General features: G+C 52.4%; 1 protein-coding gene across 4 annotated transcripts in view; it reads right to left on the reverse strand.

Moving 5' to 3' along the window:
* Window positions 1-1,421: 1,421 nt before the first annotated feature.
* Window positions 1,422-15,103, reverse strand: part of ABCC3 (ATP binding cassette subfamily C member 3) — a 57,005-nt gene continuing 43,323 nt past the window's right edge. For all 4 annotated transcript variants that reach the window (XM_039476304.2, XM_039476302.2, XM_039476301.2 and 1 more), the window contains 6 exons: window positions 14,193-14,294; window positions 9,683-9,829; window positions 9,228-9,386; window positions 8,440-8,606; window positions 5,222-5,416; window positions 1,422-2,025 (listed from right to left, as the gene is read on the reverse strand). In XM_039476304.2, the coding sequence (XP_039332238.1) occupies window positions 1,917-2,025; window positions 5,222-5,416; window positions 8,440-8,606; window positions 9,228-9,386; window positions 9,683-9,829; window positions 14,193-14,294 (879 nt within the window). In that variant the 3' untranslated portion in view covers window positions 1,422-1,916. The remainder of the gene's footprint in view (window positions 2,026-5,221; window positions 5,417-8,439; window positions 8,607-9,227; window positions 9,387-9,682; window positions 9,830-14,192; window positions 14,295-15,103) is intronic.

The following is a 15,103-nucleotide window of genomic DNA, read 5'->3' on the forward strand; positions in this document are numbered from 1 at the left end:
TGTTGGACAGTCCCATAGACCAGATGCCCTGGAGGAAGATGAGAAGGGCCCTTTCTCCACCTGAGCTTCCTCCACCCCAGCTCATACCCTGTCGGTAGCACCTGGAGATGGATATTTTGTGTGGCGTCTTTCCTTCCAGTTCACAGCAGTAGGCTTCATTTCCCAGGAGTAGCTGAGCCAGTTAGATGGAGGTCATCCTCTATAAACCACATGTTTTGATTATCCTGTTTACTTTACCCAACTGAGCCTCTCCTTTGGGTTGTCAGCACCTGTCAGGGCCTCAACAAGCTCAGAAGCAAACTCACAAGACAGGAGAGGAAACACAGCCTTACACTTCCAGATCTTTAGCTGAGAATGATGCTGAATGAGTTTGCTTTTCTGTTGGTTCAGGCCAGCTAGCACCTCACAAAGCAGACGTCAAGCCAAATTGGCCTAATAAATCAGAGAGCATAACAGAGACCTTTTCTTAGCACCAAGGAGAGGCAGAATAATTTGGGCATTTGTGCTTTCATACTTGCTTTATCACAAGGATGGAAGTCATCTTCCATATACTCATAAACATCCTGGGCAGAAACAGCCTGCCAAAAAAATGCGATTAACCTTTAACAAATGGTCCTGTAGCACAGGCTGACCCAGAGCATATAGAAAAGCCCAATCAGAGGAGCCACCTCCGTCCGTATCTACTGCAAACCATTTAGGGTTGGGGGAAAAAACCAGCATCACCCACAGCCACTCGCATCATACCAAGACAAAGATACAGGAAATGAGAGTGAGACAGAGGAGACCAAAAACACTTAGGAATACAGAGAAGAGATCCATTCCAAATCGAACGCCTGTGCCAGGAGGATGCTGACCTGCAGGAAATAAACTCTGTTGGCTTGCTCAAGCAAACAAACTTAATTCATCCCTCACATCTTGTCTGCCAGCCTGGGACTGTGGGTGGGCTTCTCTCTGCTCAAGAGGTGGCCTCCCGGCTTCTTTGTGCTCACACATTCAGCTTTGGCTAGACTGAGGAAAAGGAATGACTTGGAGGCCTCACTGGTTATGGGAACTGTCTGGAACAGACTTTGAAATGAGCAAGGCAATAAAGCATCATGCCCTTCTTAGTCCCTAGAGAAACAGGTGTTGAGGGATGACATGAACGTGGAGTTGTTCACAGCAGCTTTCCCAAGAGGCCTCAGGTCAGATTTCAGGGCCTTTCTTTCTCACCTTTTTACAGTATCTGCACAGCAGAACAGGAACTGCTGGCAATTACCCAGGGAATTTTGGCTGTGAAGGCAATATTTGCAGCCAAGAGCTCTTGGGTCTGAAGTTCAGGTAACTACAACCATGTACATGTGTACAAAGTCTTCCTCCTGGCCTCCTCCAAAGATCCTAATCCCCAAATCTTGTGAGTAAGCACAAAAAGACTAGTGTGGACGTACTGTTGACCATGTAGTTTTATTTCATCAGTGCTCTATTTTTAGTGGATTCAGGCAGCACCCCAGAGTATAGGACTTAGTTCTGAGGGGTGGCCTGACCCAGCAGCAGTCTCCTGTTCCAGTAGGAAAAAGCTTTTTATTAAAAACAAGAAAAACTTTAGAAAATATGAAAAATCAGAGGGAAGACAGAGGTCATTTCATAAAATCATTATTTGAAAACAGTGCAGTGTGCAAATAACACTAGGTTGGGAATTGGGAGACTGGGGACTAGTCTAACTGCCTCAAACTAGCTGTGACCTTAGGCATGTCATTCACCTCTTGGGGCTCACTTCCTCACCTAAAGCATTTAGCACAGTTACCCTGTGAGGGACTTTACAGGTGCAAAATCTAAGATGTCCCCAGTGTTTGCCATCAAGTCCATTCTGCAGACATACTTGGTATCATTTCCTTCCTGATGAAAACCAGGAAAAGACGGGGAGATCCCAGCAATCTGTTTTAGGCAAGTCCGGCGTCTCTGGCCATCCCGTAGAAGATGCCTCTAGCTGCAATGAGGTTGGCTGGAGCATCAAATTCAGCTATGACTCCTTTGTCCAGGACCAGGACCCTAGTCACAAAAGAGAAAAGTGGTCAGGTTTCCATCAGCCTAGACCTGGTCACTGAGTCCAATCCTGCTCTTCTGGGTACTTGCTCAGGTCCACAGTAACATGCCAACCCACCCAACACAGCTGCCACACCACATGTGCACGCTTGCAAAGCTGGTTATTTTAGCCATTCTGTTAGTTCTGGCAAGTAAAGCGGTTTCTGGGATCAAACACAAGGTCCTATTCATCGCTGCTAGTCGGGGCTCTGAAAACCTTCCCTAATGAGTCCTTCCCCTTGCCGGGGTCACAGGACTTCAGCAGGCTGTGCGCAGGGAGCCATGGGCCTGTGCGCTGGGCTCTGTGCACATCCATCTGCTTTGTGCCGGCTCACAAAAGCACACGGCAGGAAACCAGCTGCAGCGAGGCTGACACTGGAATCTGGGGCTTGGGCTGCAAATCTGGCTGCTGCTGCTGCTGCTCTGCTGCTGCTGCTGGGTGGGTCTCCAGCTCACACAGAAACAGCCAGGCCTGGGCCCAGGGTTAGAATCTCCCACCAACCACTCACTGGGTGCACCTGGTACAAGGCCACTGGGCTGGCTCCACCAGGGTGCAGCGGGAGGGGAAAGGCTCTCCCCAGCCTGGAGAAGTGCTTCTCCATGGGAGGGGGCTGACTTTATTCTATTCTCAGTCTACTGGGCTCCAAGATGTGTCCTGGGAAGGAGTGTGTCTGTCACATCACTGCCTGGCCACTGCCCCCACCCCAGCCCTGACTCCAAAATCAGGGTCTTCAGTGGCTTTTGATTGCTCTTGGGTAAGTAAGGCCTGAATGCTCTCCCATGGTCCTCAAAGTGCAGCATAATGGGGCTTGTTCTCCACCCCCATCTTGGTTCCACTGCTTCCTTCCCATGCACTCCAGTCTCCTGCACCCTCCTGCCTTCGGGCACGTGTTGCATCCTTTGCCTGCAGTTTTCAGCTCCCTCCCTATTTCCCCATCTCCATCCCCCAACTCTTACTCATTCTTTCAGGCCTGGCTGGTGCAGCCCTTCCTTAGAGGAGAAGGCGCCCTGGCCACCCTGTGTGGATAGCCGTCCTCTGGCCTGCACACACAGGCCTTTGCTTCCATCCTGTGGACCCTATTTATGTGATCATTGGATTAATTTCTGCCCGTCGCACTAGAATGAATGAACTCCCAACCTCCAAGGTCGATCCAAGCCTCCCACCCTAGGGCTGCTGAACGAACCATTTTTGATTAGCCCTGGGAACAGGTCCTCTCAGCCCAGCCCTGTTCCTCCTCCAAACCCAGGGCTCAGCACTTCCTGCCCACCCTCCCTTCTCCTCCCAGGGGGGTCCTAAGTGGGAGTCAGGGGTGAGGGTAGGGGAGGGATGGAACAGACAGAGGGTAGCATCAGGCATTCTCAGCTTGGCTCCCAAGACACGGCTGGCTGCATGGGGGCACTTCCAAGAGATACAAGGTCTGACCCATTGCCCTGTCCATGGCACCCTCCCCACGCCACCGTCATTCAAGTGTTTCTTGAGTGAATGAAGGCCTGTTGGGGTACTCCCACCATACTCCTTCAAAGGAGACTTGTCCAAGCCTCCTGCCTCCTCCTCCCCTCTAGTTTCTAGGGAGCCCCGCCTGCCAGGTGAGAGCCAACTGACTTCCAAGAGGCTTCTGAGTCACCCAGCCCTTTCTCCTCCACCTCTGGCACCACACCTTGACATCTGGGACAATGAAGGAGAGGTCTGCCTCAACAAGGAAGCCATAAGCTTCTGAGGGCATGGCCCCTCCCCTCATCCCTAGAGGGCCTAGTGCAAGAATTAGAGCAAGATGCAACTGTCATTTCTCAGGATCACCTGCAGTTTAAATACATTTCATTGATTTTTTTTTTTTTTTTTTTTGGAGACAGAGTCTTGCTCTGTGCCTAGGCTGGAGTGCAGTGGCATGACCTTGGCTCACTGCAACCTCTGCCTCCTGGGTTCAAGTGATTCTCCTGCCTGAGTCTCTCGAGTAGCTGGGACAACAGGCGCCTGCCACCACACCAGGCTAATTTTTTGTATTTTTAGTAGAGAAGGGGTTTCACCACATTAGCCAGGCTTGTCTTGAACTTCTGACCTCAAACGATCTGTGCGCCTTGGCCTTCCAAAGTGCTGGGATTACAGGTGTGAGCCACCACCAAACTCCTGACCCCAAGTTAACCACCCTCTCCTGAGCCTCCCAAAGTGCGCTGAGATCACAGGCATGAGCCACCATCCCTGGCCTTCACTGACTCTTTATGACAATGCCAAGAGGAATCATTTTCATTTGAAACAGGCTCAGAAAGGTTCTGCAAATTGCTCAGGGTCACACAGCAGCCTGGGACCTCGAGCCCTCTTACTGAGTCTACAGGTTGGAGATACCCATACCTGCGTTAACTGTGTGATCTGGGGCAAGGGCTCTCCCCACAAGGCTCAGCTCCTCATGGTGCTGTCAGGGCCCCACTACCACCTGAGCTGCTGCTTCATCACCACAGTGACCGGGGTGACTGTGAGACACCAGTGAGGTGAGGGACATGCAGGCACTCTGCCAGTGGGCGCTCAGGAAGAGATGGGACTCAGCATGGAGCCTCCAGTTCCCCTTACATCACCCCACAGAGGAGGCAGGATGCGGATGACCTGTGCACAAACACAGTGCCTGTGGAGCCCAGTGTGCCCTTCCCATGTCTTAGAAAATGTCATCGTGGGGGCCGGACGTGGTGGCTCACACCTGTAATCCCAGCACTTTGGGGGCTAAGGCAGGCAGATCACTTGAGGTCAGGAGTTCAAGTCCAGACTGGCCAACATGGTGGAACCCTGTCTCTACTAAAAATACAAAAATTAGCTGGTGGAGTGGTGCACGCCTGTAATCCCAGCTACTCGAGAGGCTGAGGCAGAAGACTTGCTTGAGCCTGGAAGGCGGAGGTTGCAGTGAGCCACTGCATTCCAGCCTAGGCAACAGAGCAAAACTCTGTCTCAGAAAAAGAAAGAAAGAAAAAAGAAAATGTCATTTTCCCACCTCTGACCCCAGGCCACCCCGCTGTGGTCTGCCCCTTATCCAGATCTTGGGAATCTCTGCTCTGCCCACTATGTCCTAGCAATCCTAGGAACATTCCATTGTCCAGATAACCCTAATCTGCCCTGCCCATTCCTGATGCCCCAGGTGGCCCCACCAGGTTCCCCATTGCTCGGGTTTCTATGTCCCACCTGGTGTAGTCCATGATGGTGTTAAGCCGGTGTGCAATGGTCAGGACAGTGCAGGTATCAAATTGGGTGCGGATGGTAGCCTGGATGAGGTCGTCAGTCTCTAGGTCGACAGCAGCTGTGGCCTCATCCAAAACCAGGATGCGGCTTTTGCGGAGCAGGGCTCGGGCCAGGCACACGAGCTGCCTCTGGCCCACGCTGGGAATGGAGAAGGCAGGCATTTCCAGATGGGGGCTTCCCACCTGCCTCCTCCAGGCCTCATTCCCTCCTCAACGGCCCAGGGCCGGCTTTCTAATTCTCCCGTTTCTGCCACAGCCCAGCCCTCCTGGAACGGAGTAGAGGTCTGGACACCACTGGGATATGAGGGCCCTGGGGAATGAAGCAGGGCTAAAAGGCATTGTGAAATTCCTAGTCTGCTCTTGACACCCTTGGCCTCCTCTCTTGGTGCTTTCTTCCCCATCCTTGCTTTTCAGCTAGTGCCGTGATGTTTCTCTGCTTCACTCTATCAGTCATTTACACCTTAGTAAGAACATGCTTGCATTGCTCTTCCCAGCTATTTGCATAGAGGCCACATGATGCCATCTTGCTGAGCCTAATATCACACAATTCAAGCAGTCATCTCCCACCCCATAGGGAATACAGGCCAGGGCTCCGTGTTGGGTACAAGAAAAGGGCAGAGCAGAGGAAGACCTGGGGGCTCCTTGTGTCTGGTCACGGAGGAGGTAAAGGAGGGGCAGGACACAGCCTTCAGCCTCCTGCCCCGGAAGCCAGAGCCGGCAGAAAAAACGAGGCTGTGTTCCCAACCACAGAGGCCGCAGCACCCCCACATCCAAGGACAAATACCTCAGCCCTTCCCAAAGGGGTGAGTCACCACAGCCGGTGTAAAGTCCAGGCGCTCTCCCTGGCCCATTCCCGCAACTAATGAAGGTTTTGGCAGCAGAATGAGCCTCCGGATAGAACTCAGGGCTGATTTATGGTAGAACTGGCACAGGACACAGGTTATACTTAAAGCAGCTCCAAACTCAGTGAAGAAGGAGGGGAGCGGATTTCTGTCTCTGATCCTAGTGTGTGTGGGGATGGGGCATGCTCTGGGGTAACTGCTGAGCACAAGCAGGTTAGAAGACTGGATTGAGAGATGGTCAGCCACCCCCACGTGGTTATGTAAGTGAGAGCCAGTTAAGATGCACATTTAGTCTTAAGGGCCGCCTGGGTGGCGGGGGAGTCCTACCAGTTGTCCAGGCGAGGGAGGTGGCTGTGATCCAGCAAGGAAAGGTCTGGGACAGAGCCCGAGTCCCCGCTCTGCCCCTTACCAGTTGAGCTGCCATGGGGAATCATTTCAAATCGTGGAGCCTCATTTCTGGCCCACAGGACCACGATAAAGATTAGAGGAGAAAGTGGAGGCCAGAGTGCTTTGAATATTGTTAAGTGCTGGGCAAATGTCAATTTTTTTTTTTTTTTTTTTAAGACAAGAGTCTCATGCTGTTGCCCAGGCTAGAGTGCAGTGGCAAGATCTTGGCTCACTGCAATCTCCTTCTCCCGGGTTCAACAATTCTCCTGCCTCAGCTTCTGGAATCGCTGGGATTACAGGCACCCACCACCACACCTAGCTAATTTTTGTGTGTTTAGTAGAGATGGGGTTTCACCATGTTGGCCAGGCTGGTCTTGAACTCCTGCCCTCAAGTGATCCACCTGCCTTGGCCTCCCAAAGTGCTGAGATTACAGGCATGACCACTGCGCCCAGCCTTGTTTTAGTTTTTGAGGTCTGGGGAGGGTGCATGAGTATGGACTGAATATAAAAATGAAAATAGGGAGGAGGAGGAGGAGGAGGAAGAGGCAGAGGAGGAGGTGGAGGAGAAGAGGGAGGGAAGGGAGGAGGGGAATTGCTGACATGTCACAGGAGTGGATCCAAGCAAAGTGCTTTTCCTGACATCACAGCAGCCCTAACACTGCTCTGTCCAGATGGTAGCCACTGGCCCCATGTGGCTATTAGGACTTGAAATGTGACTAGTCCAAATTGAGACATTCTGTAAATATGAAATGCACACTAGATTTCAAACTTGGATGAAAAAACGCAAAATATTTCCAATACTTTTATATCAATGACATGTTAAAATAATATTTTAGATATATTGGGCTAAATAAAATATAGTATTACACTTTATTTCACTTGTTTCTTTTCCCTTTTTAAAAAATATGGCTATGGCCGGGCATAGTGGCTCACGCCTATAATCCCAGCACTTTGGGAGGCTGAGGCGGGTGGATCACGAGGTCAAGAGATCGAGACCATCCTGGTCAACATGGTGAAACCCCGTCTCTACTAAAAATACAAAAATACAAAAAAATTAGCTGGGCATGGTGGGCTACTCGGGAGGCTGGGCTACTCGGGAGGCTGAGGCAGGAGAATTGCTTAAACCCAGGAGGCGGAGGTTGTGGTGAGCCGAGATCGCCCCGTTGCACTCCAGCCTAGGTAACAAGAGGGAAACTCCATCTCAAAAAAAAAAAAAAAAAAAAATATATATATATATATGCATGCCTATGAGAAAAAAATGTTAGTTACATATGCATGGCTTGCATTGTTTTTTATTGGGCAGCACAATGCAAAGAGGTATGGACTGTTATTACCTGCCTTTTAAAGTAAAAGAAAAGGAGGCACAGAAAGGTTAAGCAACTTGCCCCAAATCACACAGCTAACATAGGTATGGGTATCTCCAACCTGTAAACTCAGTAAGAGGTGACTACTGATCCCTCCAATGCATAGCCCAGTGGCTGGGGACATAAAATCTGGGGCTGTAAGAAAGCTCTGGAGGGGAGAGGGCTTCCTCTCACCTGCTTCATGGGTTCCATCCAGAACCATGCTCCCTGGCCCAAGAACAGCCTCCACAACCTCACTGAAAAGGGTTGTGGAATCTCCCAGACCTGGTCCAAACTCCAGACATGCCTCCTCCCAGCTGTGCAACTTAGGTCAAGCCCTTTCCTGTTTCTGAGCCTCAGTTTCCTGATGGGTGTAGTGGGATCACAGAGCACCGCTGGGGCTTGCATGAGGAGCCGGTGAGGCAGCACACCATGCCTGGCACACAGAATATGATCAGTACAAAAGGACGGCCCTGTGCACACCCCTGGCTGGCCTCAGCTCTGCGTCACTTGGTGGTGGGCTTCCCAGCACCCACCAGGGTTCCCCAGGGAGGGCTGCGGCTCCTGAGCTCTCCATTCCCAGCGTTTACCTGAGATTCTCCCCGCCCTCAGAGCACTGAAAGTCCAGGCCTGCCGGCTGGGAGCTCACAAACGTGTGCAGGTGGGACAGCTCCAAGGCCCGCCAAATGTCGTCCTCTGAGTAGCTGCCAAAGGGGTCCAGGTTCATGCGCAGGGTCCCCGAGAACAGGATGGGGTCCTGAGGATACAGCATGGCCTCAGAGGGAGGCAGCTCAGGCCCTAGAAGGAGCCATGGGTCCCAGGTCCAGGGAAGAAGAGAGGGATTAAGGTGGCAGCATTTCCACTCTGTCCCCAGGCCCCGAGAGGAGACAATTGGTGGAAGAGATAGCAAATTGCCTGTGGGGGAGTGATAAACCTCAGCTTTGCCAATCACGAAGCCCTCTGCTGAAGCAGGAAGGAGAGCCACTAATCTGACTCCAAAGTGTCTACTCAGCAGAAAAAAAAAAAAAAAAAAAAAAAAATACCCCAGAGGAGACGAAAAAAAAGTGAAATATAATTAGAGCTGTGCAAAGAGACCAGGACAGAACGTCTCAGGGGATGGGGACTTTGGAGAGGTCCTTCCCCATGCGCTGGCCCAGGAAGTCAAAGGACAGGGCCTGATTGGGCAGGGTACATCTGAACTTTCCAGATCTGTGGCTGGGGTGGCTCACTGGTGGCTCTGCTCCCCGCTGTCTGCTCCTCCCCACCCTCCAAAGCCTCTGAGACTGAGGTCCCCGCCTCTATGCTCAAGCTACAGAACAGGGTAGGACCTGCCTCCTGCGCCGCTGATGAGTGTGGCCAGTCCCTGCCAGGCTCCTACCTGGGGGATGATGGTCAGCTGAGAGCGCAGGTCATGGAGGCCGAAATCTGCCACGTTGAGGCCGTCGATGAGGATTTCACCCTTTGCCGCCTCCAGGATGCGGAACAGGCAGAGGGTCAAGGAGGACTTGCCAGCCCCGGTGCGGCCCACGATCCCCACCTGGACAGGAAAGGGAAGGGGCTCTCAGGGGAAGCTGAGATGTCACAGGGGCATCTCCAGGACCTCCCTGGAGGCCGAGCAGACATTTGGCTGGAGCACTTGCTCTCCCAAAAGGCCCACCCTCCCCACAAGGGCGGTGGCCGCGTCCGCAGGCACTGACACACACGCAGGCGCGAACGCACACACAGGCAAGAACGCACACGGAGGCACGGACGCACAGGCAGGCGCAAAAGCTCGCGCAGGCACGAACGCACAGCAGGCACAAGCACACGCAGGCCTGCCCACCCCACGCGTACCTTCTCGCCGGCGTGCACGTGCAGACTCAGGTCTCTCAGCACCAGGTCTAGGCCCGGCCGGTAGCGCACCGAGTAGTTCCGGAACTCCACCTCCCCACGTAGGGGCCAGCCTTTGGGAGGGCGGCTGCCCTCCACCACCCAGGGCGCCTGGCAGGAGAGGCAGATGGGGTCACATCAGCTCTTGCCTAGTGTGACCCTCGCCCACCTTTCAGTCTCTCTCCCCCAAGGCCCCTCAATCCTGTCCCACTATGATCCCTGGGAGGGTCCTTGGCATCCCCGTGGCTGGGCCTTGTGTTCAATGACTCCTTTACCCCTCTGCCTTTATTCCCCACAGAGCTACTCCAACACTCTCTATCTTCCCCTCCCAGCCTCTCTGCTTGCCCATGTTTTTCTTTTCTTTTTTTAACATTTTTAATTTTTGAGAGACAGAGTCTCAATCATGTCTCACTGTGGCCTTGAACTCCTGGGTTCCCGTGATTCTCCTGCCTCAGCCTCCCTAGTAGCTAGGACTACAGGCACATGCCACCATGTGACTTGTTTTGTTCTGTTACAAGTTCTTGCTCTGTCACTCAGGCTGGAGTGCAGTGATGTGATCATAGCTCACTGCAACCTTGAATTCCTGGACTCAAGCCATCCTTCTGCCTCAGCCTCCTGAGTAGCTAGGACTACAGGCCTGTGCCACCACGCCTCACTGATTTTTTTTAAAGAAAAACTCTGAAGAGACTGCTTGCTGTGTTGACCAGGCTGGTTTCTAACTCCTAGCCTCCAGCGATCCTCCTGCCTAAGCCTCACAAAGTCCTGGGAATACAGGCGTGAGCCACTGCACCACACCTTATGTTCCTTGAGGCGCCCTCCCTGCCTGCCCTAACTCCACCATCATGACTTTTACCCATTCATTGTTACTTGGTGGCAGCATAGTGCCAGGCAGTGGGGACACAATGGTATCCCCATTGAAACAGTCCTCACCCTCATGAGACTTATGTTCTAGTAGAAGGAGGCAAGTAATCAGCAGATAAGCAAATCTATACAATGTAAGAAGTGATGAGTGCTACGGGCCAAGAAGTGCTTAGTGTTGCTGCTTTATACAGAGTAGTCAGGGAAGGCCTCCTGGAGGAGGCAAAGACTTTAGTAAAGAGCTAAAGGAGCCAGGCTTGGTGGCTCAAGTCTGTAATCCCAGCAATTTGGGAGGCCGAGGCGGGTGGATCATGAGGTCAAGAGATCGAGACCATCCTGGTCAACATGGTGAAACCCCGTCTCTACTAAAAATACAAAAAAAAATTAGCTGGGCATGGTGGCGTGTGCCTGTAATCCCAGCTACTCAGGAGGCTGAGGCAGGAGAATTGCCTGAACCCAGGAGGCGGAGGTTGCGGTGAGCCGAGATCGCGCCATTGCACTCCAGCCTGGGTAACAAGAGTGAAACTCCGTCTCAAAAAAAAAAAAAAAAAAAAAAAAAAAAGAGCTAAAGGGGGTGAGGGAACAAGCCAAGTGGGCATCTGGAGGAAGGGCATGCGGGGCAGAGGGAAGAGCAGGTGTAAATGCCCCTAGGTGTGTCCTGGAGCAATGGTAAAGGCGAGAGTAAGAGGCTGAGGTAATGGTGGCCACATCATGTAGGGCCTTTTAGGCCATTTTAAGGACTATGTTTTTTTTTATTTTAATTTTTGTTTTTTTTTTTTTTTTACTCTGATTAAGATGCAAAGCCATTAGAGGCCTGTGCACAGAGGGATTACGTGATTTGATTTTTTTTTTTTTTTAATCTCTGACTGCTACAAGCAAAATAGACGAGCAGTACATAAGATGCTGGTGGCTTTGGGACAGGACTGGCTACATCATTTGGGAGGCTCAGGGCAAAATGAAAACCTGAGGCTTGATGGAGAATGTCAAGGTGCTGACAACAGAGCCTTACTCCAAGGGCGCAGCCCTTCTGGGAATGGAGACCCTGCGACTGCTCAGGCTACGTCCCCGTGGAGCCAGCCCTGCTTCGGGGCAGGAGAAACCACGTGGCCAGAGGTGAAAAAGCAGAGCAGCCGGTGCATCCCAGTCTTTCGAGGAGGCGTTGGCGAATAGAATGTGCCGTGGGGTTGAGGGAAGATGTTTATAGGATGCAGAGACAGAAGCCTGGGTATCCACACAGGAACTGGGCTGCTAGATGTGAAGCAGGGAACTAGAGTGAGGGGTGAGGAGCCGAAGGGTGATTCCTCGGGAGGGCAGGGGCAGGAAAAGCCAGGCTGGGGTCAGGCAGGCCAATTGGCGGGGGCAAGGCAGGCCATAGAATCCACAAGGACTCCAAGAATGAGGGAGAGGTCATTTTATTGGGATGTTGCTGAGCGGCTGAATTAGATGAGAACAGAAAAGTGTCCCCTGGATTTGGAACCAGGAAGGTCACGGTGAGCTGTCTCCGGGAAGCGAGGGCCAGAAAGAAGACTGCAGGAGGCAGATGAGATCAAGGCTGATGAGGAAGCGGAGAGAGCTCGTGGAGACCACACTTTAAACCATGCTTCATGACAGAGGAGAGCAGAGAAACGGGGCAGTGGAGTCAGCAGGGAGGGCTCACGTGTGTGTCTGGAATGGAAGATGCGATGGAATATTTTTGCATGTGGATGGGAAGTGTCCGACAGAGGGAGCAAGAATGACAGGAGCTGGAGGGTGAGACCGGGAAGCCAGGTCCTCAACCAGCCGGGAGAAGTGGAGGGCTGGACTTTGAAACCAAAGGGGTGAATGCTGCTGAAAGTGAAAAGATGACAATGGTGAAGGGGACACAGGCGGGTTGAAAGGCCGAGAGGCAGGAGGCTGAGGGAGTTCACATCTTGGAACCTACTTTTTCATGGGTGTCGGGCAAGGTCAACGGCTGAGCAGGAGGGAGATGTGGAGTTGAGGGCAGAGATTATTCAAAAGAAGTCTTTCGGAACGTGAGGACACGGACTTCTTGGGGAAGCAAAGTAGGAACATCCAGCCATGGTGTGTGGTTATCAACTTGTCAACTCAGTGATTTTTTTTCCCTGCAAGATTTTTGTTTTGTTTTGTTTTGTTTTGTTTTTGAGACAGTCTCTCGCTCTGACACCCAGGCTGGTGTGCAGTGGTGCAATCTCAGCTCACTGTAACCTCCACCACTCGGGTTCAAGCAATTCTCCTGCCTCAGACTCCTGAGTGGCTAGGAATACATGTGTGCACTACCACACCCCACTAATTTTGTAAAGATGGGGTTTCATCATGTTGGCCAGGCTGGTTTTGAACTCTTGACCTCAAGTGATCCACCTGCCTCGGCCTCCCAAAGTGCTGGGATTACAGGCATGAGCCACCACGCCCAGCCTCCTGCAAGGTTTTTTTTTTTTTTTTTTTTTTGAGACGGAGTTTCGCTCTCGTTGCCCAGGCTGGAGTGCAATGGCGCGATCTCGGCTCACCGCAACCTCCGCCTCCTGGGTTCAGGCAATTCTCCTGCCTCAGCCTTCTGAGTAGCTGGGATTACAGGCACGCACCACCATGCCCAGTTAATTGTTTTGTATTTTTAGTAGAGACGGGGTTTCACCATGTTGACCAAGATGGTCTCGATCTCTTGACCTTGTGATCCACCCGCCTCGGCCTCCCAAAGTGCTGGGATTACAGGCTTGAGCCACCGCGCCCAGCCTCCTGCAAGGTTTTAAGTGCTCCATGCAGGCATGAGGAAGGCAGGTTGGTAGGCTCAGCGGGGTGGGGTTTTGGAGGTGAGGACAACTGAGAGAGGAGGAGAAGGGCGAGGCAGGGGAGAGCGCTTCTGTTGGTGAAGCACAGACTCTAGGCTGGCCGGGGAGGGAGGTGAAGCCAGAGAAGCTGATGGATGGAGACACAAAGGCGGGCCATGGGATTGGGGGTCCCAACGAAGACAGACTGCTGTGGCAGTGGGGGACTTGGAACATGAGAGAGAGGAGGGGTAGGAGCGTGGTCCAAAGGTAGGATGCTTGATACTGATGCTGCAGCTTCGGGGCATGAAGAGGTCTGAGGTGTGACCATGAGAGGGGGTGGTGGAGAGAAAAGTCTGGGACCCCCAGTAGGGAACAACTCTTTTTCCCCAACAAAGGGCATGCTGCCCCACCTTCACTCCTTTGCCCAGGCTGGCCTCTTTGACTGGAATGCTCACCTTCCCACTGCCCACCCCACCATCTTACTTAGTCTACCAAAGTCTGTTCATCCTTCTCATCTAAGCTCGCCTCCCCTGTTCACCCCAGCCGGAGGATCTCCCTCATCTGCCCTCTCTGGTGCGCCACGCCAGAGCTCGGGTCATCCACTGCAGAGCCGTGCAGTGTGCCTCACCCCTCCCTCCACATCACAATCGCCTGAGGGCAAACCCTGTCCTGCCGACTCATCTCTCTCCACCTTCTAGCACAGAGTGTTAGGGGTGAGGGATGCTCAGTGAGGGGTGGATGGATAAATGGATGAAGATACATGGCTGGCCCTGAGGTTTAGGGAGGGAGGGCCACCAAGCTTTCTTACCCGGCCACTTCAGATTCCCCTGCCGCAGGCCCATCCTGGTACCCACCTCTGTCTCTGTCTTGCAATACTCCTTGACTCTCTCCACAGCCACAATGTTAGACTCCAAATCTGACATCATTCGTATCATCCAGTTCAGAGCAAGTGTCACCTGGCCAAAGGGACTGGGTTATCGGTACAGCGATCTCCCCTCCCCACTGCAATGGCTTCGGGAGGAGTTCAGACTCCTGGATCATGTGCCCATCAATGGACCTCTATCCCATGATGACCCAAGTAGGCCTGGGTCAAGTCCACAGGCATGCCAGCTGGGGCTGTAATCATGAACGGCTCCCTTGGGCAGTGACAGTGTATACCTAACCAAGGACCACTTTGCTGCAGTTCCTCAAACTTGAATATGTGTAAGACTTCCCAGAGAATGCTGTTAAAATGCAACGCAGGATTCCATAGTCTGAGGTGGGACTTGGGACCTGAGATTCTTCATTTATTTTTATTTTTATAATTTTTTTTCAGACAAAGTTTTGCTCTTGTTGCCCAGGCTACAGTGCAGTGGCATGAACTTGGCTCACCGAAACCTGTGCCTCCCGGGTTCAAGCAATTCTCCTGCCTCAGCCTCCTGAGTAGCTGGGATTACAGGCATGTGCGGCTATGCCCAGCTAATTTTGTATTTTTAGTAGAGACGGGGTTTCTCCATGTTGGTCAGGCTGGTCTCGAACTCCTGACCTCAGGTGATCCGCCTGCCTCAGCCTCCCAAAGTGCTGGGATTACAGGTGTGAGCCACTGTGCCCGGCAGAGATCCTTCATTTCTAGCAAGCTCCTAGAGGATGTTGATGCAACTGGCCCATGGGCCACAAATGGCATACCAAGGAGTCTTGATCAAAATGCAGAGTCCTGAGCCCACCCCAGGCCTACTGAATCAAAATGTACATTTTAACAAGTTGATTCATATGCACACTGACGTTT

Source organism: Saimiri boliviensis, chromosome 17 (genome assembly GCF_048565385.1).
Source record: "Saimiri boliviensis isolate mSaiBol1 chromosome 17, mSaiBol1.pri, whole genome shotgun sequence".
NCBI classification, from domain to species: domain Eukaryota; kingdom Metazoa; phylum Chordata; class Mammalia; order Primates; family Cebidae; genus Saimiri; species Saimiri boliviensis.